This window comes from Atractosteus spatula, chromosome 12, assembly GCF_055471065.1.
Source record: "Atractosteus spatula isolate fAtrSpa1 chromosome 12, fAtrSpa1.hap1, whole genome shotgun sequence".
Lineage (NCBI taxonomy): Eukaryota > Metazoa > Chordata > Actinopteri > Semionotiformes > Lepisosteidae > Atractosteus > Atractosteus spatula.
In genome coordinates, this window is record NC_142717.1 from 39,237,609 (window position 1) to 39,265,261 (window position 27,653).

The 27,653-nt window shown below is 43.6% G+C and overlaps 1 protein-coding gene across 2 annotated transcripts; it reads left to right on the plus strand.

Annotated features, from left to right (window-relative positions):
• Positions 1 to 4,555: 4,555 nt before the first annotated feature.
• Positions 4,556 to 27,635, plus strand: atp6v1c1b (ATPase H+ transporting V1 subunit C1b). 2 transcript variants are annotated; one of them, XM_088928511.1, is made up of 14 exons: positions 4,590 to 4,750; positions 9,543 to 9,773; positions 10,583 to 10,757; positions 11,593 to 11,660; positions 15,017 to 15,102; positions 15,492 to 15,586; positions 15,704 to 15,795; positions 17,336 to 17,434; positions 19,503 to 19,571; positions 23,999 to 24,091; positions 24,260 to 24,353; positions 25,003 to 25,100; positions 25,936 to 26,062; positions 26,967 to 27,635. In XM_088928511.1, exons 3-14 carry the CDS (start codon positions 10,626 to 10,628, stop codon positions 27,060 to 27,062), a joined length of 1,149 nt encoding a protein of 382 aa, XP_088784637.1. In that variant the 5' UTR covers positions 4,590 to 4,750; positions 9,543 to 9,773; positions 10,583 to 10,625; the 3' UTR covers positions 27,063 to 27,635. The 2 variants fall into 2 exon arrangements, with proteins under 2 accessions (XP_088784636.1, XP_088784637.1); XM_088928510.1 differs by lacking the exon at positions 9,543 to 9,773 and having other exon boundaries at positions 4,556 to 4,750.
• The last annotated feature ends 18 nt before the right edge of the window (positions 27,636 to 27,653 follow it).

The following is a 27,653-nucleotide window of genomic DNA, read 5'->3' on the forward strand; positions in this document are numbered from 1 at the left end:
CAGTTTTTCTGGATTTCTGTGTGGTTCCTTGTGCCCAGATGACTGGTGCCCATGTCATTAAGGACAGATGTCCTTCACTAGGGAAAAGTTTCCAGTGTCCCTGAAAGCTGAAGCTTCTTTCTGTCCACAGTGTGCTCATCCCTGTGTTGTGTTGACAGATTAACACTTGTAGGAGATTCTGCTTCAGGGAATCCTAGGTTAGCCGCTGTTCCTCAGTTTCTTGCCAAGTGTTTAGGTTTCATTCTTGTTGGGAAAGTTTGCTGTTCATTCAAATGTTATTTGTGCCCTCAAATGGGCATAAACTACAACAATCAGGTTGCTGCCTGCCTTAGCAAGCAATCTGTCGACTCAGTGAACAATATCGGTGGCCTTAGCTCCAAAGAGACAGGAAACTGTTGTTGTTTCACAGTCTGGGGTGCGAGTCTCAGTTGCAGTGTTTTTGAGAGTGGAGTCCACCACCTCTGTGTAGGTTCTTTAAAGTGGAGGGCTAAGTCTTAGGAAGCCACTATGCTTTAAATTTCTACTCTTGTTGGCATTTTAGATGGTTTTGCTCTGACTGAACTAGAGGCGTCTCATTGACATCTGCTTCCCCTCAGTACCCCTCGGTACATCAACAGACCACACTCTGTGAAATCCCATGGACGTAGACTTAAACGTAGACGAAGTGACACTGGCTTTTCTGTTCCTCTGAATTGTTTCTGTACTTTCACATGTAACTGCACTTTGCCTTGCAGACTTCAGTGCAGTCTCAGCAGCTGTCTGAAACGCTGACTCAAATTAAACCCACCACATGTCCCACGGATCCTATTCACACGCTTTTTCAGTTCTCTGTCCCATTGTCATGCATATCATTATCATTAAGATCTGGAAGCGTTCCCTAGGCCCTTAAACTTGCAGTTAATATTCCTCTCTCAAAAGAGCAGACTCCAACCTGCTCGGTAATTATCGGCTGATGTGTAACTTTTTTTTGGCAGGGGCTCTAGAACAAGTTGTTGCCGTTCAGTTACAAGCTCACTTATTTGCAAATAAACTGTGTGAGTCATCACAATCTCAGATCAGATCGATGCATGGTACATGAGCAGCTCTTTGGATTACTAATGATTTATTGCTGACTGCTGACTTATCCATTCTTGCCCTGCTGGATCTCAGTGCCTCCTGTTGCCAGTTTTAAATGCATTTCCAAGATCTCTGGGTTTCTTCAAAATCAAATGGTCGAGTTTCCGGTGCTTGTGTGTCAGAACTGAGACACTGAGAACTGAGAACTAACAAGGGAAATACTACATCAATAAAGGCGCATTTCACAACCACCGTCAACAATTAGCAATTAATAAGAAACGAAAGCTTTGAAATATGGTGGAGTTCCTGTACAATTTTAACAATTGATAGCTGTATTTGGGCTTCTGTCACCATGTGCTACCAGTAAATATTTATTTGAACTTCAACAATGTGGCTGATGATGGCCATTACACTGCACCTAATGACTTAGTAAGGAGCATGTGCCCAGACGCACTTCGCTTGCTGGATGAGGTCCAGCTGTGGGCAGTCCACCCTACTTTGTGCACGAGGTTGGCTCCAGACTGTCCCAGTATTGTGTTCTAAACAATAAGACCCAGACCCATTGATCTCTATAAACATATTCCTTTGTGGTATTTTCCTAGAATTCTGAGAAGGAGACTCCCAGAGTCAGGAAGCCCTCTGCGATTCCAAATTTAGAAAACAAGTGACTCCTTTAAGACCCCTGCCAGTCGTAGTCCTGCTTGAGGGCTCAGAGGGGAGATGCTGGCGCGCTTGTAGCCCTTTGAAAACAGACAGGACCGTGCCCCTGCCCCAGACCCCTGTCATGAGGCCAAAGGTCGCAGGATTGCAGAGAATACAGGAGCAGATTCAGCACTTTCAGCTCCTACCCGCCAAAAGAGCACGGCCAGGCTCCTCATAGTCTTAGTGAGCTTCGGTACTCGGGCTGGAAAATCCTTTGGAAAATGTTCTTTGACTCCAGGGTAGCATGGTAACACGAGAACCTCACAAGATAACAGTTGTTTTGAATTAGCACTGCTCCCTGATTAACAGACTAGTTAATCGTGTGCATGCAGATGACTTAATCACAAACTGTTTAAAGCTTTGGATTGTCATCGGAAATCGTTTAGCATGTGTTTGCTGGGTTGTGATGATCAGGAAAGTTAATCTACATCGTTGAGTTCTGCGCCTGTGCCACTCCTGACACGTTAGAGTCTGAGTGAAGCACTAGCCAGCAAACACAAAAGCCTCAGCACAATTTGCCAACTATATTTTTCAAAAGGTGTCTTTTTAAAAAAAGCAATGCACAAAAAATACACAGTGGTAGTCAGCCACCGATTTTGTAACCACTTCTTCCAATTCAGGGTCACGGGGGAGCTGGGGCCCATCCCCTATCAAGCAAGGGGCACAAGGCAGGGTACACCCTGGACAGGACGCCAGTCCATTGCAGGACTCACACAGACACACACACTCACACCAGGGCCAGTTTTCCCAGGAGCCAATTAACCTGCCAGTACGTCTTTAGACCTCTGCAAGGAAACCGGAGCACCTGGTGAAAACACGAACAATATACAGACTCCAAGCAGACAGAAATTGAACCCAGGGCACCAGCGCTGCAAGGCAGCAATGCTGACCACTGTGCCACCATGCCACCCTTGTAGAGTGCTAATTAGCTACCAAATGGGATCGCATTGCCCAGGTTTTATCGTCAGTGTCTAATGTACAGTGTAAGGTGATCACAATGAACGGGCAGAGGGTGGAGGAAGGAAGGGGAAAGAGCTGGAAAGATGAACATGAACAAGCTTGACACCTGACTTGTTTTTCAGGATTCCACATTTACCACACAATCGAGCATTTGTCCTGGATTACTTAAGTCAAATTGCATTTTTCCTAGATCCTTGCTTTTAAAGGTCAGAGTCACAGGAGTGAAAAGAGGATCACATCTAGCTATTCTTTTCAATTTACACAATCCCCTTAACACCTCTAAAGAACACACCTGTTTTAAAGAGGAAACAGTCTTATCTGTGCCTTGATGGTCATGATTCCTTCACTGCGGTACAGGAGCTAAAACACACTGACGTGGATGGTCATGGGATTAAACAATATGATCAGGTTGACTTGAGTCTTAATTGTTTTCCTATAGAAAACCCAGTGACTTTCATATTTGTCATTCAAACTGTCCAGACGATCAGAGATGTATTTTTTCTGGGAATTATTCCTGGGAAATTAAACACACTTATTAGATAGAATGAAGAAAAAAAGCATCTTGGAATTAAACTTCACTGTATGCATCCTAAGTCATATTAAAGGAGATGATATGTAAATTATGAATTATCATGACATATAATTATATTATCAGTAAGTGTAACAAAGATTACAAATGAGAGGAAGTTATCTGGTCTATCTACCATGTTGGGTCATTAGTAGTTCATTGATCCAAGAATGAAGCCAGAGTATCAGCTTCAACAATATGGCAGGATAGCTTGTTCCATACTCCCACAAACCTTTGTGTAAAAGGTTTCCATTTCTCAGTTGTAAATGAGTTTCTACCTAGCTTCCATTTGTGTCTTCTGAATCACGGACTCCTGCTTTTCACAGTATTAAAGTTGCTCTGGCAGGAGAAACAAAAATTAACTTGCCAAACTAGAACCAATGAAGAAAAAGGATCTTGATTCAGTAAGACAGTTTTTTTATTCACACTGTGAACCTTAGTCTATCTGTCCATTTTCTGTTTCCTCCATTTCTGGATCACAGGGTAGCCAGAGCCTATCCTGGCAAGCAATGGGCATGAGGCAGGATACACCCTGGACAGGACGCGAGTCCATCGCAGGACACACACACACAACTTTCCCAGAAGCCAGTTAACCGAACCGTATGTTTTTGGACTGTGGTGAGGAAACCCACACAAATTTCACCCAGGTAGCACCCCAGGTCTGGATCTGAACCCAGAGCCCCAGCACTGCAAGGCAACACTGCGAACCACTTTACCACTGTGCCACCCAAACCTTAAATCAGGGTGGAGAATGATCTTATGGGATTTTAAAGATGGGAAAAAGAACTTTGAAAACTGTTGAGTAAATTTAGAAAATCAGTCCGAATACATATAGCGGAGGTCATGAGGTTAGTTCAGAAAAGACACATATCCACCACTGCTTTGCATTCTGTAGTGAAGAAAAATTCTGAATTAAAAAAAAAAATCAACTAAGCTGCCATTTGCAATTTGTGACTACAGAGTCCATTAAAGTTTTGATTTGTCTGCATTTCGTAGCTCCGAAATGATATATTATGTGTATATTTCTACAGGGCTCTACAAACTACATGCAAAACGTAGGAGATTAAAGTTGGACCATTAGACATGGCTTGGTACTGTCTCTATTAAAACGTGTTTTAGTACAAGCATGATGATAGTGGCCATCGAAGGAAATATTCCAGCAGGTGTCGCTGTAGAAACCTACAAAGAATAAGCAGAGTATCGCTTCTATTCGACCTCCGGTCCAGTAGATGTCGCTAAAGAATTTTCCCAGGACTTTCCTCCCCTCCCCCCCTCGGGGAGGGCACATGCGCAGTCAGGTGTGCGCAGAAGTTCTGCTTCTCGTTGGATCAGCTGACTGTGAATGTGATGCTCTCTGGAAAGACCTGAAATGAAAAACTGATTGACAATTATGAATATTAAATTGTAACCATCATTGCCGCTGATTGCCCCGTGGACAAACACACGTTTTCACTCCCAACACGGGTAAGTGTATTGTTGTCGTCCTGCTGCTTTCGGAGCGATAAACTGATAACAGCAATGTTGTTTTTGATGTTGCAAGGTGAGGAGGGGTTAATACTTATTATACACTGCATAAAATATTCATTGATTTTCATTCAAGGGTAGGTATTGCAGATTTAGTAAATACTCGATGTCATTTTTTTTTATTTTAGCTTTTTGATTCTTGCGTTGCTAGCCACAGCGAGCGACGAATGGCTGTTTCTTAATGTTGGAGAGGCCGTGCGCAACCCGAGATTAAGGGTTAACGCATCGTCGTCGGTGTGCACAAAAAATGAGATTTTTCTTTTCAAACCCCGAATCTTTTGAAATAAACTCCGCATTTCTGTACGTTACCTATTTATCTTACACTTGCGTTTTTTTATTTTTTGATTTGGACAGATGATACAGTTTAAGGATAGCCTTAAACGACGGTTTAATATTGAAAGTACAGATTTGTTAGGTGAACACAGACGTACAGCTACAAATACCATTGCTCTTGCTACCGCCAATAAGCACAGCGTTCATAGTCGTCTTGTGGGTTTTGTCAGATAGGATAATGCTCTGACGCGAGATTTTTGGGGAAGTGAAAAAAATCTTAAGTCTTGCAAAAGTGGAATCCTAGGATGTCAGCCTGAAGTGTGCTTCTCATTTAACAAACATCTAGGCCTGTCAGCTGGGCCTCAAGAAATGGTTTTAATCACCATCACTTCCAGGAACCGCTTATCCAGTTCAGGGTCACAGCGGCCTGGAGCTGTCCCGAGAAGGAATAGGCACAAGGCAGGACACACACTGGAGTGGACACCAGTCCATCACAGGGGACACGCACGCACAAACCAGCACCAGGGTCAGTTTCGCTGGAAGTCCATTAACCTACCAGCTTGTTTTTGGAGTGTGGGGGAGACCCATGTGAACATGGGGAGAGCATGCAGACTAAATGAAGTTGGCACCTAAGGACCTCAACCCAGGTCCCCAGTGCTGCAAGACAGCAGTGCTATTGCTAACCACTATGGCACTGTGCTGCCCTTGAAATGATTGAAATATTTCTCATTATTATTAACGAAATAAGAAGGGACCTTAGAATCTGGACTTAGGATAGGATTCTATGGAATATATAGCCAACACTGGAATAGCTAAGCGAGGACTGTGCCTCTCCACTCTGTGAAGACTACTGCCGAGTAAGGTGATCTGTAAGACCTGGTGCATTGTGGCTCCGCAGGACCAGGACTCAACGCTCTGTAGAGAATAAGGATTATTATTAGTTTTAGTAATAGTCAGGATAGTCCACTGGTTATCAGTCCGGGTTGTGATGGAGTGCTGTATCTCCGGGAGTTCATTCATACTTAAAACTATATGATTTCCAATGATTTCTGCATGCAGAGCATTTAATCTTTTCTGCACTTGCTAATGCTGATCTTGCTTCTAATGACACAGCTCTTAGTAGGTGATCAGTTTCTAAGGAACAGTAACAAGTGGGAATGAGGAACTATCAGACACTCCCACAGTGTTTTTTCTTCTGCTGAAGGGCAGTTGGTGTCATGTCAGCCAATGCATTCCAACGATCAGAGTCCTTAAACTCTGGATTTGGCAGTGTTTTTCTTTTTCAATTGGGAAACCCTACAAGGCGCTTTAGGAGCTGAAGGTAACTCTAACAAGACACCTCAAATAGACAGTTGGAATGAATGTGGTCGCAATTGAGAATGTGGCTAGAGAGAAAGCCAGAAGACACCACGGACAGTCAGGAGCCAGAATCAGAATCGCTGGATTAGAACATCAGCTGTATGAGTTGGATTTCAAGCTTTATCTCTCAACACACTGTCTAGAAGAGGCTAGACATAGCAAAATAGACACCCATATTTGGAAAGGGTGTGCCTTTCATTGAGTGCTGCAGAATACCAGTGGGGTTCATATTGTGGTGCTGTCCTTCACTTGTTTTAAAGGCTGCAGTGTGCTTGCATATTGCACCCCCAGTTCCTAGCACAAGGTCTGTGTGGAGGAAGTGGGCTTGAGGGATCAGCTGAGGGGAGCTCACACACGCTCATTAAGGTTCATGTGACTGGCCAGGACGTGGAAGAGAACCACTGCACCATTTCTGTTGGGCCAGTCGACTGACTGCACTTGACTTCCTTGGAAAAAGAATATATCACGATTCCCCCGGGGGGGGGTGGGGGCTTTTGCATGTCTGTGGCGATGAACATTTGTCCGAAAGTGAGAAGCATTTCCTGAGACAGTGGTGCAGCATCTCGTGCTGCCTCTGGGGACACTGTGGGGAAAAATACACTTCTGTGCTGTGGCCTGACCACACAACCTCACGACCTGACAGAACATGATTGGGATGAACTCAACCAGTGCGCTCTGTATCTGGTCCTGAGTAGTAACTAGTTATTTAAATAAATAGACCAAGTATCTAATTGAGCGGGCGGGTGAGACAAAGTCAGAAGACAGTAGTTTGAGACCCCTGACCTAGGTCTTCATATTAGGTATGTTACATACTTTAACTAGTTCGGAGATATACAAATGTTATGCATTTGTAGTGCATGTTCAACACAGAATGAAAGGCTTTTACCTTTGCTTTAGAGGAGACTAGTGTCATTTCACTGCAGTAATTTTTTTTAAGAATTCAGAAAATGTGGGCTTTTTGTATTTTAAATCACATCAGCGAGATTAGCAGAAAAACTTGACAAATAACTAGGTTTTAACACTGGATCAAAATGTGAAATAGTTTGATAGGGTCCCGTTATAACAAGGCATGCAATAAGAATGCAGATCTGATTGTTAATTGCGTTGTGTTTGGTGGCGACGGTGGGATGTAACGGGATGAATGTATTTGGATGAGGTTTTTATCTGTGCTCCTCTGTTGTGATGGCGTGCATGATGAGTTGTTATACTCCATGCGTCTGTGTGGCTGCATGGAGTCATGGCAGTGTGGATGGTGACTCAGTGAGCACCACGCTGACCTAAGGTTGGAAAAGAATAATTAAGCTGCTATACCTCGTGAGTAATATATGGAAGAGAAGATTACAGTATTTTATATAAGTACATTGAAAAACTGTAGTGGCCAGCAAGTGGCAAAGGAAAGGTCATTGATTGTAGTTTTACAAGGACATAGTAAACTGCGTTTCTCAACATGCTAGTGGCAAGCCCAGTACAGCTCCCACATGCAATATGAACCGTTGCGATATTAATTTGTGTATGGAATCAAAAATGTTTCTTTAGGATGCACAGCGTGTTGCTCAGCTTGGACATGAGAAAGCTTTGCGGTCTCAGAAAATGTCCGTCATCATGTTTTCTAACAGGGAAGCATTTTAATGCGTGTGGGTGGGCAGTAGCCTAACTGTCCCAGTAGAACAGATTGAAGACTTAAACTGCAGTGAGGCAGGTTACCGGACATTAGGTTATCAAAGGTACTTAAAAAAGTACTTTTACATATTCAGGATTAAAATAATCGGGAACTTCACACCTGCTTGTATTTCTAATCAAGCATACTTGCGGTGTTAAGTCACAAACCCTTAGGAGATGTTGGAACAGGTCCCCTGTACTGGGCCTGTTTCATTCTAGAAAAGCGTGATGTACAGTGTATTAAAATGACACCTAAAGAGTGAGACATATTCAAACAAGGTTTTCAACAAATGTCCTAGACCATTTCCCATGTCCTTACCTATGTGTGTAACAAACACAATAGAAAGTTTGCTTTCTTACAGCCTAACTAAAAAGCATAAGACTGTAACACAGAAGGCATTTAAAAACATTTTTACATGCTTTAAATGAAATATTCCCAAAGAATAGAAGAGTTTTTGTTAAATTGAAAATTGGACACTTTAAAATAGTGTTTTGTCTTAAAAAGACATTCACACAATGTCAAATCCCTATGATTTGTGCTGGAAGACAACTTCTGTCGGAAGTGGCGAGCTTACTTGACGTAATTATCATAAATTATGGATGTGTTTGTGAAATGATGCGAATCAGGGAAACCTAAGGTGGGGAGGAGGTGAACCAAGAGCCCTTTATACATCTGGCGTCGCATCATTGTGCACTAAAAGAGTGAAAGAGAAGTGTCCAGGTGGCTCGTTTAGAAGATGCCTCCAGCTGCAGTCTGTAGTGCCGGTTCGTGTCCCGGCTCTGCTGCTGATCTGGAGTCTCGAGTCCTGAGACTTCTGGGTGCAGTCAAGGGGTTTCATCTTCTTACCACTGTCTATTGCTCTCCACTCATGAGGGTCCTGGACTGTGGAGGTATGAAATCATTTTCATAGAGGGAATGTCAGCGTTGGATTAACACATTAAAGATCTGACAGCAGCAGCAGCAGCACTCCGCCACTCCAACACTGCACCCCCCAACCCCCACCCCCCCAAAATCAGATCTAGTAAAGCAGTTTGCAACATCTGCGGTTTTGTTTTCTCATGTCTGGTTTGATTTTCCTGTGTGATTGCCTGTATTCACTTATTATTTTCTGTGGTGTCTTCTTAAAAATCCCAGGGCATTTCTCAAAAAGAGTAGGGGTGTAACCCCCGCATCCTGGCCAAATTTCCCATTGGGCTTTTCCAGTCACGGCCTCCTAATAATCCCCATCTCTGAATTGGCTTCATTACTCTGCTCTCCTCCCCACTGAGAGCTGGTGTGTGGGGAGCGTACTGGTGCACTATGGCTGCTGCTGCATCATCCAGGTGGGGCTGCACACTGGTGATGGAGGGGAGTCCCCATTACCTGTAAAGCGCTTTGGGTGGAGTGTCCAGAAAAACGCTATATAAGTGTAAGGAATCATTATTATTATTATTATTTCAGAAGGCTCCTTGCCATTACAATTCCAGCAAGAACTACTCCAGAGAGACCAGACAGCTCAAGGACTACCATGAGGAAATAAGCTGAGATTAAGAAATTCCATGTTGCACAATCCTGCAACAAATCATCATGTGGTATCGTCATCACCAAATGACCTACAGCAGCCACAGCCATGTGTGTCAACACTGCTTCTACAACAGTAGCAGATCCATTTAAGCAAAGTAGTCTAAACATGTACGTTTCAGTTAAGACACTCAATTCAGCCTTTGCATGTGGTTATGTCGCCTTGGCAAAGCATTCTGGGAAGCCGAATACCCATTGACACGACAAGGCATCAGTGCACATCTAACTGTTCTGAACGCAACATTGAATTGTCAAACATCAGAGAACACCATCCCTTTCTGCTTATGAAATTCTACCAGTTTAAATTTCTCTGGTCAGTGCCTCAAGATCAAGACGCTGCCTGAGCCAAAACATATTTGGACTGCAAACTGCAACATAACAGTGTGTAGCTCACATCAAATAGCCTTCACAGGCAAAGGGCTTTGACTTATATGCATTAGTCTTGGTATTCAGGAGAAATGGCGTTCTTTTTGTATTCCTGGGTCTTTATGCAGGTGTGGTTCTGCTTGTATATCAATCACAGGGTGCTGTATCAGCGTGTGACTCTGTTGTGATATACTTCATTGCAGTTTTTGTCTGTGTTTCCATAACCATTTCCAAGACGCCTGGAATTATTTTCTACAAGAAGCCATTTATCCAGCTGTATATATGCTATTGTTTCTTCATTGCGAATATGCAGGTTAAGTTAAAAATTAAATGTTTCTCCTGGCTGCTTGACCTGATTACTGGGGTGCCCTGGACCTTGAGGGGGATTGTGACCCAGTGAAATGATGTTGCATTGTTTTGTTTTCTGCAAATATAACCAAAAATCTATTCCTAAAAAAGGGCCTCAGGTTTCCGGATTTACCTATTTATGTTAGGCTTGCACCAGTGCTGTTATTTTCTCATCCCTCTTCAGCAAAGCCTGTTTGATCTTGCAGTTGAACCCATTTCTCCAGTCCCCCGTGACCACCGCCTGCAGCCATGACTGAGTTCTGGTTGATCTCGGCCCCTGGAGAGAAGACCTGCCAGCAGACGTGGGACAAGCTCATGGTGGCCACCACTCGGAACAACAACCTCTCTACCAACCACAAGTTCAATATTCCCGACCTGAAGGTGAGCAGCCTGCACCGGCCCGAGAGCCTTCCTGCAGACAAAAGGCCATACGAGACGCCCTTTTCTGCCTCGCGCCCTGATCCCGTGGGAGAATTGGCTATGCATGAGGAGATCGCCACAAAAGAAATCCCACTGTGGCTGGGTGACATCCATTTGTCACGCAACGTGACAACCTAAGCTTGCTTTTAAGAAGCAGTTTTAGAGGAGCGTTTCCCTCTCGTTCCAGTTTTGTATAAATGTATACTTGACTTCTGGGATTTTGCGTTCTCTTTAACACTATCGAGAACATAAGAAAGATAAGACTGTGGCATAATGTGGGGAAGACCCAGTCTGGCTTGGTCACTAGTAGCTTGTTAATCCATGGTTATCGTCCAGTGTTCTCTTGGAAGGATCCTTAAGAAAATTTGCTTCCAGGAGGTAACTGGGCAGCCTGTTGCACAGCACCATGATTCTTTGTGTAAGGACGTGGGTCATGACTCCTGACCCCAGGGTCATGGGGTTCTCTGGGCTGACTTTATCAGTTCCTGTCAAAGCCTTTCAAACACGTGTTGTGTTAGATGAGTTGATCTAACTTGTCTAACTCTGCAAAATAATAGCCATCATAATGGAAGGATTTGGCCTTTTTAGTTTCTGTTTGGCCTTTTACATGCTTGTGTGACTTTTCCCTGCAGTGTGCTGTGCAACTCTTTTTAAAAGGATTGACTGGCTTTAGTTAAGTGGAGGCTGTTCATTAGTCTGACATATGGGATCCAGGGTCATGATTCATTCAGATTGCGCTGTCAATACGCCCGGTTGTTTGCTACCAATGCATGAGTAAATTATTTATCTTTCTCAGGTGGGAACATTGGATGTCCTGGTGGGATTATCTGACGAGCTGGCCAAACTTGATTCTTTCGTGGAGAGGTAAGCTTTGATCAGATCTTACTGCCTCTGTGTGCATTTTTCAATGCTTGGGTTTGTCCCATACCGTTAAAACCCTCTGCCTTGAAAAGACCTGTGTAAAAGTGATTCATACAAACACTTCAAACATTTTAATACTAAAACCTTTTTACTACAGTTTTACTACAATCGTTACTCTGCTGGAGGGTAATCAGAACTGTTTAATTGTGAGATCTCTTGAGATGATGCACTGAGAAATGAAAGGTGCGGTATAAAATAGCAATTACTACTGCTGTTATTACAAAAGAGGGAGGGATCCACACTATGTTTTAACAGTAATGAGATCAGTGAAAAATACTGGCCTTCCTTGAAGGTATTAATTACTGCTCATTGAAGAGCAGTGGTCTTCTAAGCTCATGTTAGGTTCTTCTTTGGTCTTTTTTTTTACAAGCTTCTTGAGTTACAAATAAGTATGGCAGTAGTCGTAAAACTGTTGTCTTAATGAGGTAACTGTAATGTATGCTCACTGCTTTTGAATGGCTCCTATCAAGCATGCCTTCCAGCTTTGTGCGTTTTTACAAACTTGATGGGATCAACCGCCAGTGCTGGCTGTGTTTGAAGAGTGCAGATCTTGCAGAAACACACAGGAAGCATGATTCAAACTCAGGCCAAAATGGTAAGGCTGTCCAAATTGCATTTCTGGCGGCAGCGCGTCACTGACCATAATGCTGTTGGGCCAGACTTAATACTTTTGTGACTGGCTGTGCTTATAGAAACAATAATAAATTGAAAGAGGTGTCCATATTCGTTTATCCAAGTGTATTAGATTGTCACATACCATTTTAGGTGGCCTAGTTTGCAGTGTTCAGTTATGCCGGTGGATTTTTTCTTTTTTAACTCAAATGTGGAATTTCATAGAGCGGTGCAACTATTATATACCAACTGGCTAAAGGTAGCAGTTTGCTGTGTGGTGACATCGGTGTTTTTTTTTTCTTCCATAATATTTAGACTGATGACAAAGGGCCGCTGGAAATTTTAAAGGTCTATTTTTAACATCTGGACAACTTTATGCTCATAAATCACACTTATAGTACATCTTTTCCTCTGTGATGATACAGACTGGTAGCGTGTGAAATGTCTCTCTCTCTCTAAGAGACCGATCAATCCCTCCTCTTCTTACTGTCCTGGCTAGAATATTTGATCTGGCCTTTTTGAATATACACATTGTACAGAATCCTTTTGATTTATGCTTGGATTCCTTTTGACACCTTCAACATATGAAGTATCCAAGTCTTTTTAGAAGGAGGTATCAGAACAAATAAGCCTGAAGTGCAAAAATTAGAAGTCAAAGGAGGTGATTCAATGTGCCATCCATTTGGGTTTGCACTAAGGCACAGCAGATTTGGTATGTTTTTCCATTGATTGTCTTTTTATAAATTCTTCCCTAAAAATAGTCTAATGTTTAAGACAGCTTTTTTCATCTGGGTAACCTCATGTAAATCTCAAAGCTGGGAGTGATGACTCCCCTGTGGAGTGTAGATCATCGTTAAATTATTCCGATCTCATTAAAAAAAAATAAAGTGAGACTCTGCTCTGGACAGTGGAAACTTTGACATTGCCAGGCCATATGTCACCAAAGGAGATAAGAAATGCTACATTTTCGTGTGCATCTGTCCAAGGAATTCAGATTTCCCCCGTCGTTTTTGTACATGTTGTCCATGGGCATCTTTGGATACATTTTGGAAACAGGTTTCTTTTTTTATTGGATATTCCTTGTTCTCCATGAATACTTTCAGTACATAACAGGGATCTTGGCCTATCAGGGCAGTGTAAATGGAATTAGCTTCCTGGTTTCACTGCAGGTTAAAATAAAAAATTATTGCGTGCCAACACATTCTCTCCCCTGACATTGCTGAATCCCATCATATCCTGATGTCAGGAGCTTCCGACGTCCCAGATCCACAGGGGAGGAGGAGCAGGCATGGAGGGGCATAGCTCACTGTGGACTGTACGATGCCTTCTGTCGTAGCTGTCCGATTCCTTCCTGACGGTCCTTTGGATAGAAACTTAGAGATCGGGACCATCAGTGGTGGGCAGGGGGGACTGTTCTGATTTTAAAAAATTAAAGCCTAAAAAAATGGTTCACAGAAAAGTTTTTTGTATCTTGTTCTCCTGGAGTACTTTCAACAATTAGCCTAGATCTTGGCCTGTTGTAGTGGTGTCGTAGCGGTTTTTCATGCCCTGATGCAAAGTCCTCGCGACCATATGAGCAAGCTGCAGGGCTGGGGTGCTGTTGATACTGAAGGCCTGATGTGCCATGTCCAGCAGCTGATGTCAGAGACTGCCCTGCCGAAGAAGCAAGAATTATCCTGCACACGCACAGCACGTGCCCATCTCTGCAGACATGACTCGTGTCACATCCGCACGGAAAGCTCTGTGAAATACAGCAAAAAATCAGCAGGAAGATTCCTTTTCTCTGAAGGAGGATTTGGACTCCTTGTCAGGGTCAGGGAGACACTGGTCTCTTAGGGAGACAAACCATGGCTACAACAGCTGGCTGTGGATACCTTTTAGTTGCGAGCGATACAACCCTAAAAAGTATACACTGTACACGACTTCATATTGTCAGCACAGGCATTTAAAAAAACTCCCAGAGGGCATCTACCCTCACGCGCAGTGTGGAAGGTGGAGAAGCTTTCATCCCTCCTCCATTTCGGGTTGTCACGGCGGCAGTAAACTCGCCTGTCATGGCAGTGGCTCTCCGCTGCAGCTCGATGACGTAAACCTCATTCAAATGCAAGAGCCTTGATCAGTGATCTCGATTGTTTCCATTCATACTTTTTGTTTTGGGGAACATGTCAAAATCCGATGCCCAGAGAAGTTCAGACAGATCGCGGAAATGCTGAGTTGACACCCCAGGTAGGGTTAGGGTTAGCATTCACACACTACTTAGACAATTGTTAGGTTCAGCGCTGGATTTTGGGGCCCAGGTCAGGTTTAGGATGAGTGTTTTTTTGCTCCTTTCTGAATGTTTTTTCTCCGGAAACTCTCTGGGGCCTGGATGGCGTGGTGCAACGCTTGGTAATTGTATCCCTAAACTATGTAGGTCGGATCAAAATTAGTAACCAGGAGTTATTGGATCTCATTCAAATTCAAGAGCTTTGATCAATGTTCTTGATTGTTTCCCATTCATACATTTTAATTTGGGGAACATGTCAAAATCCGATGCCCAGAGAAGTTCAGATACAGACAGGGGGGCTCTAACATCCTTCCCCAGTATTGAAGGGGCCCTGCGTACAGCACCAGCCGACGAGTTATCCTTCTTCTCCTGGTCGTGGTGATCAGACGTCGATTTTTTTTTTCCCTCCACCCATCTCCAGCGTGGTGAAGAAGGTGGCTCAGTATATGGCCGACGTGCTGGAGGACAGTCGAGACAAAGTACAGGAGAACCTGCTGGCCAGTGGAGGTAGGACTCTCAGCGCTGCCCGTTACTGAGGGGACTTCGGTGAAGGTGAAGGCGTGGTAACTGCACTGCCCTCGTTTTCAAATTGCCTGTGTCGAGAGCTCATGCAAGCAGAGGTCTGGAGTAGATTACATAACGCTGCAACAGAATATGCTCCAATAAGGAGGCAATTCAGTCAGTGTTGCTTGTTTGGCTTTTTGTAGCAAATTATCCGAGCGTCTTTCCCTGCATGACTGCTATATGCGCTTTCACAGGAGCTTCGCCGTGATGCTACCAGTCCACCGGTACTGCAAGTGAGATCTTCATGGTCAACTACTAGAATCTAGTTTTAGAGAAATGCATCTTGAAAGCATTGGCTAAAGGTGATAAAACCTTTCATTTTTTCCCCCTAGTGGATTTGGTCACTTACATCACAAGGTTCCAGTGGGACATGGCGAAGTACCCCATTAAACAGTCACTGAAGAACATTTCGGAAATCATCTCCAAGGTGAGTCTGGCTGTATGAAGCAGCCTGGTGGTGGCGGTTTTGGTAAACAGGTTGACTCTGGATATTATTGCTTCATGTTTTCTCACATCGGTCCTATGCTCTGCTTGTGCTCTGCAGCAAGTTACACAGATTGACAATGATTTGAAGTCAAGAGCATCGGCCTACAATAGCCTGAAGGGGAATCTGCAGAACCTGGAGAGAAAGAATGCGTGAGTACCTCAGGGCAGGCTCTCGTGACCCGGGCAGAAAGCTGCACACTGCTCACCCCCAACACTGATCGCATCAACGTCGCCCCCCACTGGTCATAGACAGGCATTAACTCCTGTATACTCGACTGCTCTCTCTCCCATCACTGGTCACAGACAGGTGTTAACTCCTATATACTCGACTGCTCTCTCTCCCATCACTGGTCACAGACAGATGTTAACTCCTGTATACTCGACTGCTCTCTCTCCCATCACTGGTCACAGACAGGTGTTAACTCCTATATACTCGACTGCTCTCTCTCCCATCACTGGTCACAGACAGGTGTTAAATCCTGTATACTCGACTGCTCTCTCTACCATCACTGATCACAGACAGGTGTTAAATCCTATATACTCGACTGCTCTCTTTTCCATCACTGAACACAGACAGGTGTTAAATCCTATATACTCGACTGCTCTCTCTCCCATCACTGAACACAGACAGGTGTTAAATCCTATATACTCGACTGCTCTCTCTCCCATCACTGAACACAGACAGGTGTTAACTCCTATATACTCGACTGCTCTCTCTCCCATCACTGAACACAGACAGGTGTTAACTCCTATATACTCGACTGCTCTCTCCCATCACTGATCACAGACAGGTGTTAACTCCTGTATGCTCGACTGCTCTTTCTCCCATCACTGATCACAGACAGGTGTTAACTCCTGTATACTCGACTGCTCTCTCCCATCACTGAAGACAGACAGGTGTTAACTCCTGTATACTCGACTGCTCTCTCCCATCACTGAAGACAGACAGGTGTTAACTCCTGTATACTCGACTGCTCTCTCTCCCATCACTGATCACAGACAGGTGTTAACTCCTGTATGCTCGACTGCTCTTTCTCCCATCACTGATCACAGACAGGTGTTAACTCCTGTATACTCGACTGCTCTCTCCCATCACTGAAGACAGACAGGTGTTAACTCCTGTATACTCGACTGCTCTCTCGCATCACTGAAGACAGACAGGTGTTAACTCCTGTATACTCGACTGCTCTCTCCCATCACTGAAGACAGACAGGTGTTAACTCCTGTATACTCGACTGCTCTCTCTCTCCCATCACTGATCACAGACAGGTGTTAACTTGTTTATCGACTTGTATTGTGACTTAATGTGTAATACAATTAGTTGTGCGTATTTTCTGTGACAATTAAATGTTAGTTTATAAATTCTCACTTTTCTCTATCCATTAATATTTCCTTTATCAATGTCTATATTTTCGTTTTTCAAATTTTATTCTTTTGTTACCTATGAATGAAAGGAATGTGTAAGGGGTTTTAGGCAAGTGTATTGATGCTAATTAAATTGCCAACTATGAACTTACAATTTGGTAAAATGTCTACTGATCTATACTTTACTGAGGGGAGTTCTGCTAGCAAATAAACACATTTAAATACAACTGAAAATGTTCAGTTCTTTACTTTTTTAAATAAGACAACTGCAGTGTTGGAAAAACTGACAGCAAAGCCTTTTGTTGTACCACACTTTTACCACTAGGGGGAGTTTGTTAACGCGGAGTCTGGCTGATATCGTGAAGAAAGAAGACTTTGTATTAGACTCGGAATACCTCATAACCTTGCTGGTCGTTGTTCCAAAGTAAGTAGACGTCATATAATTGTGCTTTTTTAAAATTTTAATATCAAATTAAGATCCAACAGGAAAGAAGGAGCATTTCAAACACTATATTTTTGCAGAGAGCGGCTAAAGAGCTATGGAACGAGAGCTGTCACAGAAGCCACACTTTCTGCTGAAAGTTTTCCTTTATAACATCAGAGTCGTTAAGCACTTACCATCCTGCTCACTTTACATCATCAGAAAGCCTCTCGTGTCTCTAAGGGGTTCAAAAACCAGGAGGCAACAGGAGAAGGGCTGGGGGGTCTGGACTCGTGACTGGAGGGTTGTGGGTTCGAATTTCAGGGGAAACCCGAGCAAGAATTCCACCGGAATGAAGTTGCAAAATGAAGTTGCTTTGCATAATGTGTCTGTCAAATACATTAGTGTTGAACATTTATTCCTTTCTAACAAGAAAAATGCAGAGAGCATCAACGCTGTACAGACCCATGGGACCCATGCAGGCAGCTGAAATGTTTCTTTGCTCTTCTGACTGAAGGAAATGAGGAATGAATCATATTCATGGCCATGCGGGAACCACTGGGTTCAGGGCCTTGCTGTGGCCTGTACAGTGTCAGACGTGCACGCATCTGCAGTTTTAGAGACATTTTATGCCATTTCAGAGCGTAATAAATATGTTTGAAATAACAAATAGGTTTTGGTAATCGGTTCAAGCGCCTATTGCTTTGTTAATAAACCATAATAATAAACAGTAGGTTCACAAACCAATTATTTTGTTTAAAGTGTTTCCAGCTACAATGTTCAGTTATATTATTCCTTATGTGTCATGCAGTGGCAGGAAAGTGAAGAGATCTCTCCTTCTACAGGGTTTTTCTGGGCTCAGAGCTAAAGACCTGCAGATCCAGATAAGCGTTTATCGTGCTTTTTAATTTCAGCTTGTCTATTAGTAGCTCATTTACAATCAGCTGATGTAGGGTAGAATTAATAAAGGCCATTAAGCTGAAGTCTGATTTTGAGCATTGATTTTATGGAGGGGATGCCTTTGTAGAAAAGAGGATTTAGTGCCCCCTTGTGTCTAACAGTGGCACAACAGAAGTCTGAGTGACAATCCAAGCAGCCCTGGTTCTGGTGTGCTGTGAGTGTTGCTGGTTTTCACAACATCTCAGATTTTAATTACTCAAATGACTCAATTAGGTGAAAAAGTTCCAATCAGCTGGTTTTAGCTCTTCATCAGGTGCTAACTGAAAGGTTCCTCTAAACCTATCATGTTGTGTCATGTTTTGAGACATTTTTGAAATTGTGTTTTTAGTCCCATCCCCGGTCAGTTTAAGAAGTGAATTATTTATTAAGAAACCTGTTTGAACCAATTTGTCTTTGGTGAATGCTTCCTGGTTTGTAAGAGCTAAAGTTTAAAAGTACCTTGTGTGCCTGAATTACCTTGAGAGATGAGAACTTTATGTAGGTTTACGTTCTGGGCAGTTTATAGAATCTTGGCACATTCAGGAATGAGACATGTTTGTCTTGGGTTTTGGTGTAATTAATATAACTAAAAAGAGCCTACATCCAGGTTGTTGTAGGCGGAGTTTATTTTTGGCCTAATTATTCTGTTTTGTGATTTTTTTTCCCTTTTTTTATTGATGTTACCGAGCTGCATGAATACGAGATGACTAACAGGCTAAAAACAGCCGTAGGATCCAGTGTAAACATAAATCCTTGTTAAGCAAACTGTTACATTTGTAGCAGATATTCCTACAACCTTTTCAAGCCTCTGTTTAATCTGAAGGTGGTTCATCTTTGCCTTCATTAACTTACCCTACTAGTTGTTTATCTGCGTAAGTACACTTCATTTAATTTGTTTTCCAGAAAAGTCATTGAGATCTTGTTTAACAACTTATTTTCTTGTTGTCTGCTTCAAAATCTGCTCTTTGCCAGTTAAAACAGTGTCTCTGAGCTGCTGCCTTACGGTTCTGATGAATTTCAGACAGCTTTTCACTTCATTTAGCTTTCTTTGGAAAAATTCTTTTTCTTTAGACTGCAGTGCAGTGGCTCTTGAGAATTGCCTGTGTTTAATTTCCTTGCTTACCCCTATCAGGACAAGTTACGCTGACTGGCAGAGGACATACGAGACCCTTGCCGAGATGGTGGTTCCTCGGTCCACCAAGTAAGTAGCCTTTAGCTTTTGCCTGGAGATCCACATTTTCTCTCGCTCCCAATAAAGTCAAAAGTTTCAAGGTGAGCAATTCACAGCTGCCCCAAAAAGCAACACACAGCACTGTGGGTAGGGCATTTAAATCCTGCTCATGTCAGGCAGGCGATTCTAAGGCACATCTACTGGAAGTCATACCCAAGAGCCGGGATTTCCTTATGCTGAGACTGCTGGGAATTTCTGGGCACGGTTAAACGGGCCTGTTGGGAATTTCGTCAGAGAAGCAGGAGAGGGCCCTGTGCAGGTTCAGCCTTTCTTGAGCTCATTACACACAGCAGCACAGTGCTGGGGCTGCCCCACAGGTCACACAGACTGCTGGCAATTTCCCACTCTTTTGTACACGGTACACGCTCATGTGGTGCGTGCCAGGTTGGATTGTTTCAGACTCGGGTGGTTCTCGTCCTGTTCTTTCAAGCTGATCTCTCTGCGGTATCACACGGGGCATGTGTGGCGTGGGGGCGGGGCTCTCGATGGAGAGCGATGCATTGCCCTGGCAGCTACAGCTGAGAGGAGTGAGCGCTGATGAGACTTGGCTGTGGGAGGGCTTTAAGAGCACGCTGAATACTTCCTAGAGATCTCGGCGTATGTGTGATGCGTGTCCTAGGATCCCAAGGAAGGGGGCCATGTTCATGACCACTCTTGGAGGTGAGTGCACGCAAAAGTAGTAAAAGAGTGCGAAAAAGTTCCCCAGCAGGCCGTGAGGGGCGGACCTGCCTGTTTTTACGCCCACTCTGGTGGCCACTACCCCCGTGGCATCACAACTCCTTCTCTTGACCGCCTCATTAGGAGTAAATCCATTCCTGCAGTTTTTATAAAGCCAGTTCTCTCAGACTTCAACAGATTTAGAGGCATTTTGGTCGCTGATACAGGCAGTTTATAGCTAAATTAATATAGTCCAGTAATTATCTCCTACATTCTTCAACACACTTAAGCACTGATGTTACAGCCTTGATTGTGCTGGTGTGTGTCCCCCTTCAGGGCCATTCCCCTAAGATGAAATAATTTCTTATACAGTGGTGTGAAAAAGTGTTTGCCCCCTTCCTGATTTCTTATTTTTTTGCATGTTTGTCACACTGAAATGTTTCAGATCATCAAACAAATTGAAATATTAGACAAAGATAACACAAGTAAACACACAATGCAGTTTTTAATGAAGATGTTTTATTATTAAGGGAAAAAAAATCCAAACCTACATGGCCCTGTGTGAAAAAGTGATTGCCCCCCCTGTTAAAACATAAATCAACTGTGGTTTATCACATCTTTGGAAAGCTGAGTTCAATTTCTCTAGCCACACCCAGGCCTGATTACTGCCACACCTGTTCTCAATCAAGAATCACTTAAATAGGACCTGCCTGACAAAGTGAAGTAGACCAAAAGATCCTCAAAAGCTAGACATCATGCTAGATTTCAGAGTAATTGAGATTTATCAGTCTGGAAAAGGTTATAAAGCCATTTCTAAAGCTTTGGGACTCCAGCGAACCACAGTGAGAGCCATTATCCACAAATGGCGAAAACATGGAACAGTGGTGAACCTTCCCAGGAGTGGCCGGCCGACCAAAATTACCCCAAGAGCGCAGCGACGACTCATCCAAGAGGTCAGAAAAAACCCCACAACAACATCCAAAGAACTGCAGGCTTCACTTGCCTCAGTTAAGGTCAGTGTTCATGACTCCACCATAAGAAAGAGACTGGGCAAAAATGGCCTGCATGGCAGAGTTCCAAAACGAAAACCACTGCTGAGCAAAAAGAACATAAAGGCTCATCTCAGTTTTGCCAGAAAACATCTTGATGATCCCCAAGACTTTTGGGAAAATACTCTGTGGACTGACGAGACAAAAGTTGAACTTTTTGGAAGGTGTGTGTCCCATTACATCTGGCGTAAAAGTAACACAGCATTTCAGAAAAGGAACATCATACCAACAGTAAAATATGGTGGTGGTAGTGTGATGGTCTGGGGCTGTTTTGCTGCTTCAGGACCTGGAAGACTTGCTGTGGTAAATGGAACCATGAATTCTGCTGTCTACCAAAAAATCCTGAAGGAGAATGTCCAGCTATCTGTTCATGACCTCAAGCTGAAGCGCACTTGGGTTCTGCAGCAGGACAATGATCCAAAACACACCAGCAAGTCCACCTCTGAATGGCTTAAGAAAAACAAAATGAAGACTTTGGAGTGGCCTAGTCAAAGTCCTGACCTGAATCCGATTGAGATGTTGTGGCATGACCTTAAAAAAGCGGTTAAGGCTCGAAAACCCTCCAATGTGGCTGAATTACAACAATTCTGCAAAGATGAGTGGGCCAAAATTCCTCCACAGCGCTGTAAAAGACTCATTGCCAGTTATCGCAAACGCTTGATTGCAGTTGTTGCTGCTAAGGGTGGCCCAACCAGTTATTAGGTTTAGGGGGCAATCACTTTTTCACATAGGGCCATGTAGGTTTGGATTTTTTTTTTCCCTTAATAATAAAAACCTTCATTTAAAAACTGCATTTTGTGTTTACTTGTGTTATCTTTGTCTAATATTTCAATTTGTTTGATGATCTGAAACATTTCAGTGTGACAAACATGCAAAAAAATAAGAAATCAGGAAGGGGGCAAACACTTTTTCACACCACTGTAATTCAGCGGTATGTATTGTGCGGCGGTCCCTCCAGCATGCCTTGGGTCAGCCTCAAGGCCTCCATCTAGTGGGACGGGCCTGGAGCACTGTCCGGCCCGCCTCAGCTGGCTCTTACTGATCTGAGTCAGGGCTGACTCTACCCCAGTCAGCAGTCCTGGAGAGTGAGCCCCGCAGCCCTGTGACGACACCCCATCTCCTCCGCTTCGTACCTGTGCTCATTACCCAGAGTTCATGGCCGTCAGTGATAATGGAGACCCGCGCCGACGTGTTACACCAGGAGCCTCCCCAGCAGGGGCCTCTCTGCTGCAGCTGTTGCTGTGTTGTGGCCCTCTTGGCCAAGGGGTACCTTTCAGCCGAAGCAGAAGCAGCAGGCTTAATCCTTCCCCTCAGCAGCTTCAATTATTCACTCGCCACAGATGCCCTCTGTGGGTCTTAACGTTGCTGCTGTGTCAGGCACCTTCTACATCCTGGGAACAGCTTTGGGAGTGACAGTGTGTGAAACTCATTCAGGGCCTCAAGCGGCCAGGCTGGTGCTTAAAGATCAGAAATTACATTTGGAAATTGCCAAGGTAAACGCTTTAACACTACTGTTGAAAAACAGTCTCTTTGTACTTATTGATTTAACAAAGAAATCTGAAATCTCTGGCAGAGATAAAATTGAATAGATAGTTTTTCCCTGAGCGTCGCCATTTGGGACTGCTCTGTCCATTCACTGACGTTTTTCATGTTGGTGAGGATCAGATAAGTAAGAAAGGAGCAGCTGACCCGTGTGATTAGAAGACCGGGTATCTAAGGAAACAGATTGAAGTTTCTCACCTGTTCACAGCTGACAAATGCAGTTTTTCCTGAGAGAGAGAGAGCTCTCCATACCGCAAAGTCATAATACAGCAAACGTCAGTAAGAAAGTACCACAAGGGGGCCTTCAGTCTGTGCTACTCGTCGTATTTAATATCTAGCCGTAGGAGCCATAATAGACAAAAGTAATCTTGTTTGTCTGTGATCGTCTTGGCGTGTTGAAGGATGCCGTACATTAACAAAGCTAACTTGCTGTTAAATTCAGCCTTTGCTCACATGCAGTCTACTGGGAAATGGAAAAAATGCAAGTACTTCAGAGCTTGTGGAAATTCTGTGAACGTCTCAAGATATATACATTTCAGTATGCAGCCTGCAAACATGGGCTTGAATTCTTGTCACTGAGTATTGTATGGAATACAGACTCCATTTGGTTACTCAAGGATTTACATAAATATTAAGCATGATGCTTTACACGTAATATTCAGTTTATCAGACTTCTTTAAAGCACTGTGGTATTTTTTGAAAGTCCTTCATTGAAGGTGCAGTGTTTGATATTTTTTAAAACATTTAGAATTGCTCCAGATATTACTATTCAGATTTTATCCTTTTCAGAGGCCTTCTTTGTTTGGGTATTTTTTCTGTTAATTAAAAGGACATGACGTATTGTGATCATAGCATTGACATTAGCCTAGAGTATTTAGAAGAGATTATGCAAAAGTCTTTGTTTTGCTCCCTACAGAATGCAGTTAGTTAAAAATCATACAATATACATCAGAAATTGTTTTGTGGGTCATCAAAATATTAACATCTATAATTTAAAACGCTGATGGTACCTATTTGGAAATTTCTTCACAGTGCGGTGTACAGTGGTTGTCATATTTCTGTTTTCACCGGCGTTCACCTGCACAAGCAGTGTAAAGGTCTAGTTTGTGTGAAATGTGACGTTAACCTCCCCGTCACTCTTCCCTGAAGTCTGCTGTTTGAGGATCAGGAAAGTGGCCTGTTCAGTGTGACTCTGTTCCGGAAGGCTGTGGACGACTTCAGGCACAAGGCCAGAGAAAACAAGTAAGAGATCTGTTTGGGGGTTTTTCAGTGTTTCAGAGCCTTTTGTTACTGTCTCTAATGGGTGTGTGTGGCGGGGGGTTGAAGTGCCTGGAATGTCTGCTTACCAGCCAGGCCATTGAAAGAAGCACAGGCAGCCTCTTCAACCCAGCTGACTGCATCACGTTGCAGGTTCACGGTGAGAGACTTTCAGTACAACGAGGAAGAGATGAAGGCAGACAAGGAGGAAATGACACGACTCTCCACTGACAAGAAAAAGCAGTTTGTATGTATTTTTGTGTTTTCTGCCTCCTTAGTGGCCTGAAATGCACTAATGTGCCCTTTTCCAAAGCCCCTCTAAACAAACTGCTTGTGAAGTATGCTGCTCTCCTGTGTGGTGATGGAGATAACAGAGCTGAGATGTGAGAGAAACTGGGCTACTCCTTTTGCAGTGACTTACTTTTAAACGTTAAGCTTGTTCAGAGCCCCCAAAACAACTGTTATCCAGTCAGCAAGCAGTACCACAGTTTTTCACATCCCTTCCCAGATGTTTTCAGCTGTAACTCCCTCTGATTTTCCCCTTGACCCCTTGGCTGTACATCAGCCTACAGTTACAGGGGCGCTAGGGAGTGTTATAGCCTGTGAAAGCAGTAGCAGGTGAGAGTAACAGCAGTACCGTAGTGTAGTGTATTTGGAAAAGCCCTCCAGGTGTGTCTGCAGAGATGGAACGAAATCCAAGGAGTGAATTTTATTCTAGAAGCTTTGACTTAATATTTTTGTGCTTCAGTCCATTGTTCATTTGTTAACAACTTTGAATATCCACATGTCACTTGTGATGTTTGTGATGTACACAGGGAAATGATTCTCGTGCATCCTGATGGAGCTTGTTCTCCAGCAGAACCAGTGCTTAGCTTGGTGTGCTTGACTTTCCACAGGGGCCTTTGGTTCGGTGGCTCAAGGTCAACTTCAGTGAAGGTTTTATCGCCTGGATCCACATAAAAGCACTAAGGGTTTTCGTGGAGTCTGTCTTAAGGTAAGGACCGTGCTCAGAGCGTTATAGCTCTGTCGTCGCAGTGGGAGATGCTGCAGGATGTGCCTTTGGTCCTGTAGCTGGCTCTTCTTTTTGCAAGGCAGTACCTCACAACATTATGCATCCCGCAACACTCTTATGTAGAAAATTCCACACATACACAAAACCGGCCCCAGCACATTTTTGAAACTTACATCAGTGTGTACTGTGACGGTGGAATTGATGAGAGACGCCGTCAAAGTTGTGAAAGTGAACTTGTGTCAAACGCGCTTCCACAGGTACAGTCTCGGAGCGTGGCCTCCGTCTCTCGTGTTTATACTGAATGTGCCACACCACACATTCCCTACTCCACAAGACTGATTTATATATATAAACGTTGAACCGATTTTTACATTATTCTCACATGCGACTTCCACAATACTGTGGAACACCTGCTCATGTCTCCAGGCACACCACTGGGCCACGGTACACCTGTAGAGAAACATCGTTGTCAAGCAATCTTGACCATCGCCATTGACAATACAGTCACGCTGGTGCCTTAGGGGAAATTAACCATATGTTCTTACAAAACTTCATTAAAGGATTCCAGTATGTTTTAAGTTTTATTTGCAAAGTAAATGTTTCACGTGGAAGTACTTTTGAAACCGAGAGCAGGGGGCAGCTCCTTACCCCCGAAGGGTGCGGGAGGCTGGAACAAGCTACCTGGCCATGTGGTTAAAGGCACACGAGACCCCTAGGAGACTTCATCTCGCTTCTTGGCCTTTCTGGTGTTCTTGTCTTGGTCGCCGCCGAGTTTCCTAGCCGTGACTTCGGGGCTGAGGTGCTGTTGTGTGCGCAGGTACGGGCTGCCTGTGAATTTCCAGGCTATGCTGCTACAGCCCAGCAAAAAGACCATGAAGAAGCTGCGGGAGGTGCTGTACGACCTCTACAAGCACCTGGACAGCAGTGCAGCCGCCATCATCGACGTGAGTGACGTTCTGGGACAGAGGCGGGGCGCGGTGCAATTCCAGTCGCTGCAGTGTCGCTAACCGCCACGCAGACTCGCGACTGCGGTGGTTTCATCCGGGGGGGGGGGGGGCAGTTAACACTGGAACAGGCCGTCTTTTTGCTTGTCAAATTAAAATGTGTTTATGTGGGAGGAAAAAAATATCTTCAAAGATGCTGAGACCATTACGTGGCCTGTCACAACTATAAGAAAGCCTTCAAGTGGACTTTGTCTAGCTGATTGCAGTATGTAGCTTCATACCCGCTCTTTTCCGTGGGGTTCGGTATTGGAACTGTAATCCCCAGTAAATGGCTTATCAAATGGTAAAGGCTACCTGTAGTGTTTCAAAATAATCACCTAAGAAAGAGGTTTTAAGCCTAATTGAGGAAGTCCTGAATTAACCCTGAGCTCTTGTCTAATCCTAGTTTTAACATCAGTGAATTTGTGTTTTCTAATACAGTTATTTTAGTCCTGTCCTGAAGTCCTATTTTTGATCTTGATCGGAAGTGCTGATTTTTTCATGTACAGTATATGGTGCTCATTACCTATGTTGAAGTGTGACAAATGGCCTGTTGTAAAAGGCGTTGATCTCTCCGTGACCTCCCGCCAGTAAAAGCTCAGAGATGTTTTTACCTGCTGTGCTTTTCCCAACAAGCTCTCTCTTAATTTGAAGCTAATGTTGTAGTTGCCAAATAATTTTCTCTTTTAAACATTCGGTTCTATGTTTGAAGAGACAATTATGTGAGGTTCTCTAACTTTTTTTTTTTAATGCTTTGAAGCCAGATGCCTTCAGTCCCCACCCAGTTACCATGAGTGGTTTTGGTAATAGCTGTACTGGGTGAACGAGCTCGTCGTCACCTCTTTCTTTCTTTGTTCCGATGCAGGCGTCCATGGACATCCCTGGCCTGAACCTCAGCCAGCAGGAGTACTACCCCTACGTGTACTACAAGATCGACTGCAACTTGCTGGATTTCAAATAAAGCAGAGCTCCCTCTCGCACTCCCTCCTAGATGTCGTTTTAATGTTGACTGCAGATTAACCGAGATACCTTTAATTGACCTCTAAATTGTTTTAACTGTGGATTAATCCACTTTGGCATCTCTAGTCGTTGTGATGAGGTAAAACCCCTTTCTGTTGTCTTGACAAGGGGAGGGGGGCTTCTGTATCTTTTTTTGTTTTTTTTCTTTCCTTTTTTTTTAAACTAAAAAAAAAATCAATCAAGGTATATAAATATGTGCTCAAAGATGATAAAATCTATTTATGGTCAGGTATTTAAAAAAAAAATCATTCCTCATCCGTGTAGTGCTGTGCAGTAGCTACATCTGTGGGTCACCGTTCTTGAAACTTCTTTATCTGAGGGCCTTTTTATCCTTTTATTTCATTTCAAGTGTGTGGTCCATCCTATAGGTAGTGCCCCCACTTCAACAATGAATCGTGTTACAGGAAAGCAATATGTGTGTGTTGTCTTAAGATGTCTGTGTATATTTGGTGTTTAAGGAAAAAATGTACAAGCACTATATCATGGAAAAAAATAAATAAGTAAAAATGTAAAATGTACCCTTGATTGTTTT

Bases quoted from the DNA above. Each gene is read 5' to 3' on its own strand.
- atp6v1c1b (XM_088928510.1), top strand. From the start codon at position 10,626: ATGACTGAGTTCTGGTTGATCTCGGCCCCTGGAGAGAAGACCTGCCAG. The intron at 10,758-11,592 runs GTGAGCAGCCTG...TATCTTTCTCAG, and splicing joins TCAATATTCCCGACCTGAAG to GTGGGAACATTGGATGTCCT. The intron at 25,101-25,935 runs GTAAGGACCGTG...TTGTGTGCGCAG, and splicing joins TTCGTGGAGTCTGTCTTAAG to GTACGGGCTGCCTGTGAATT.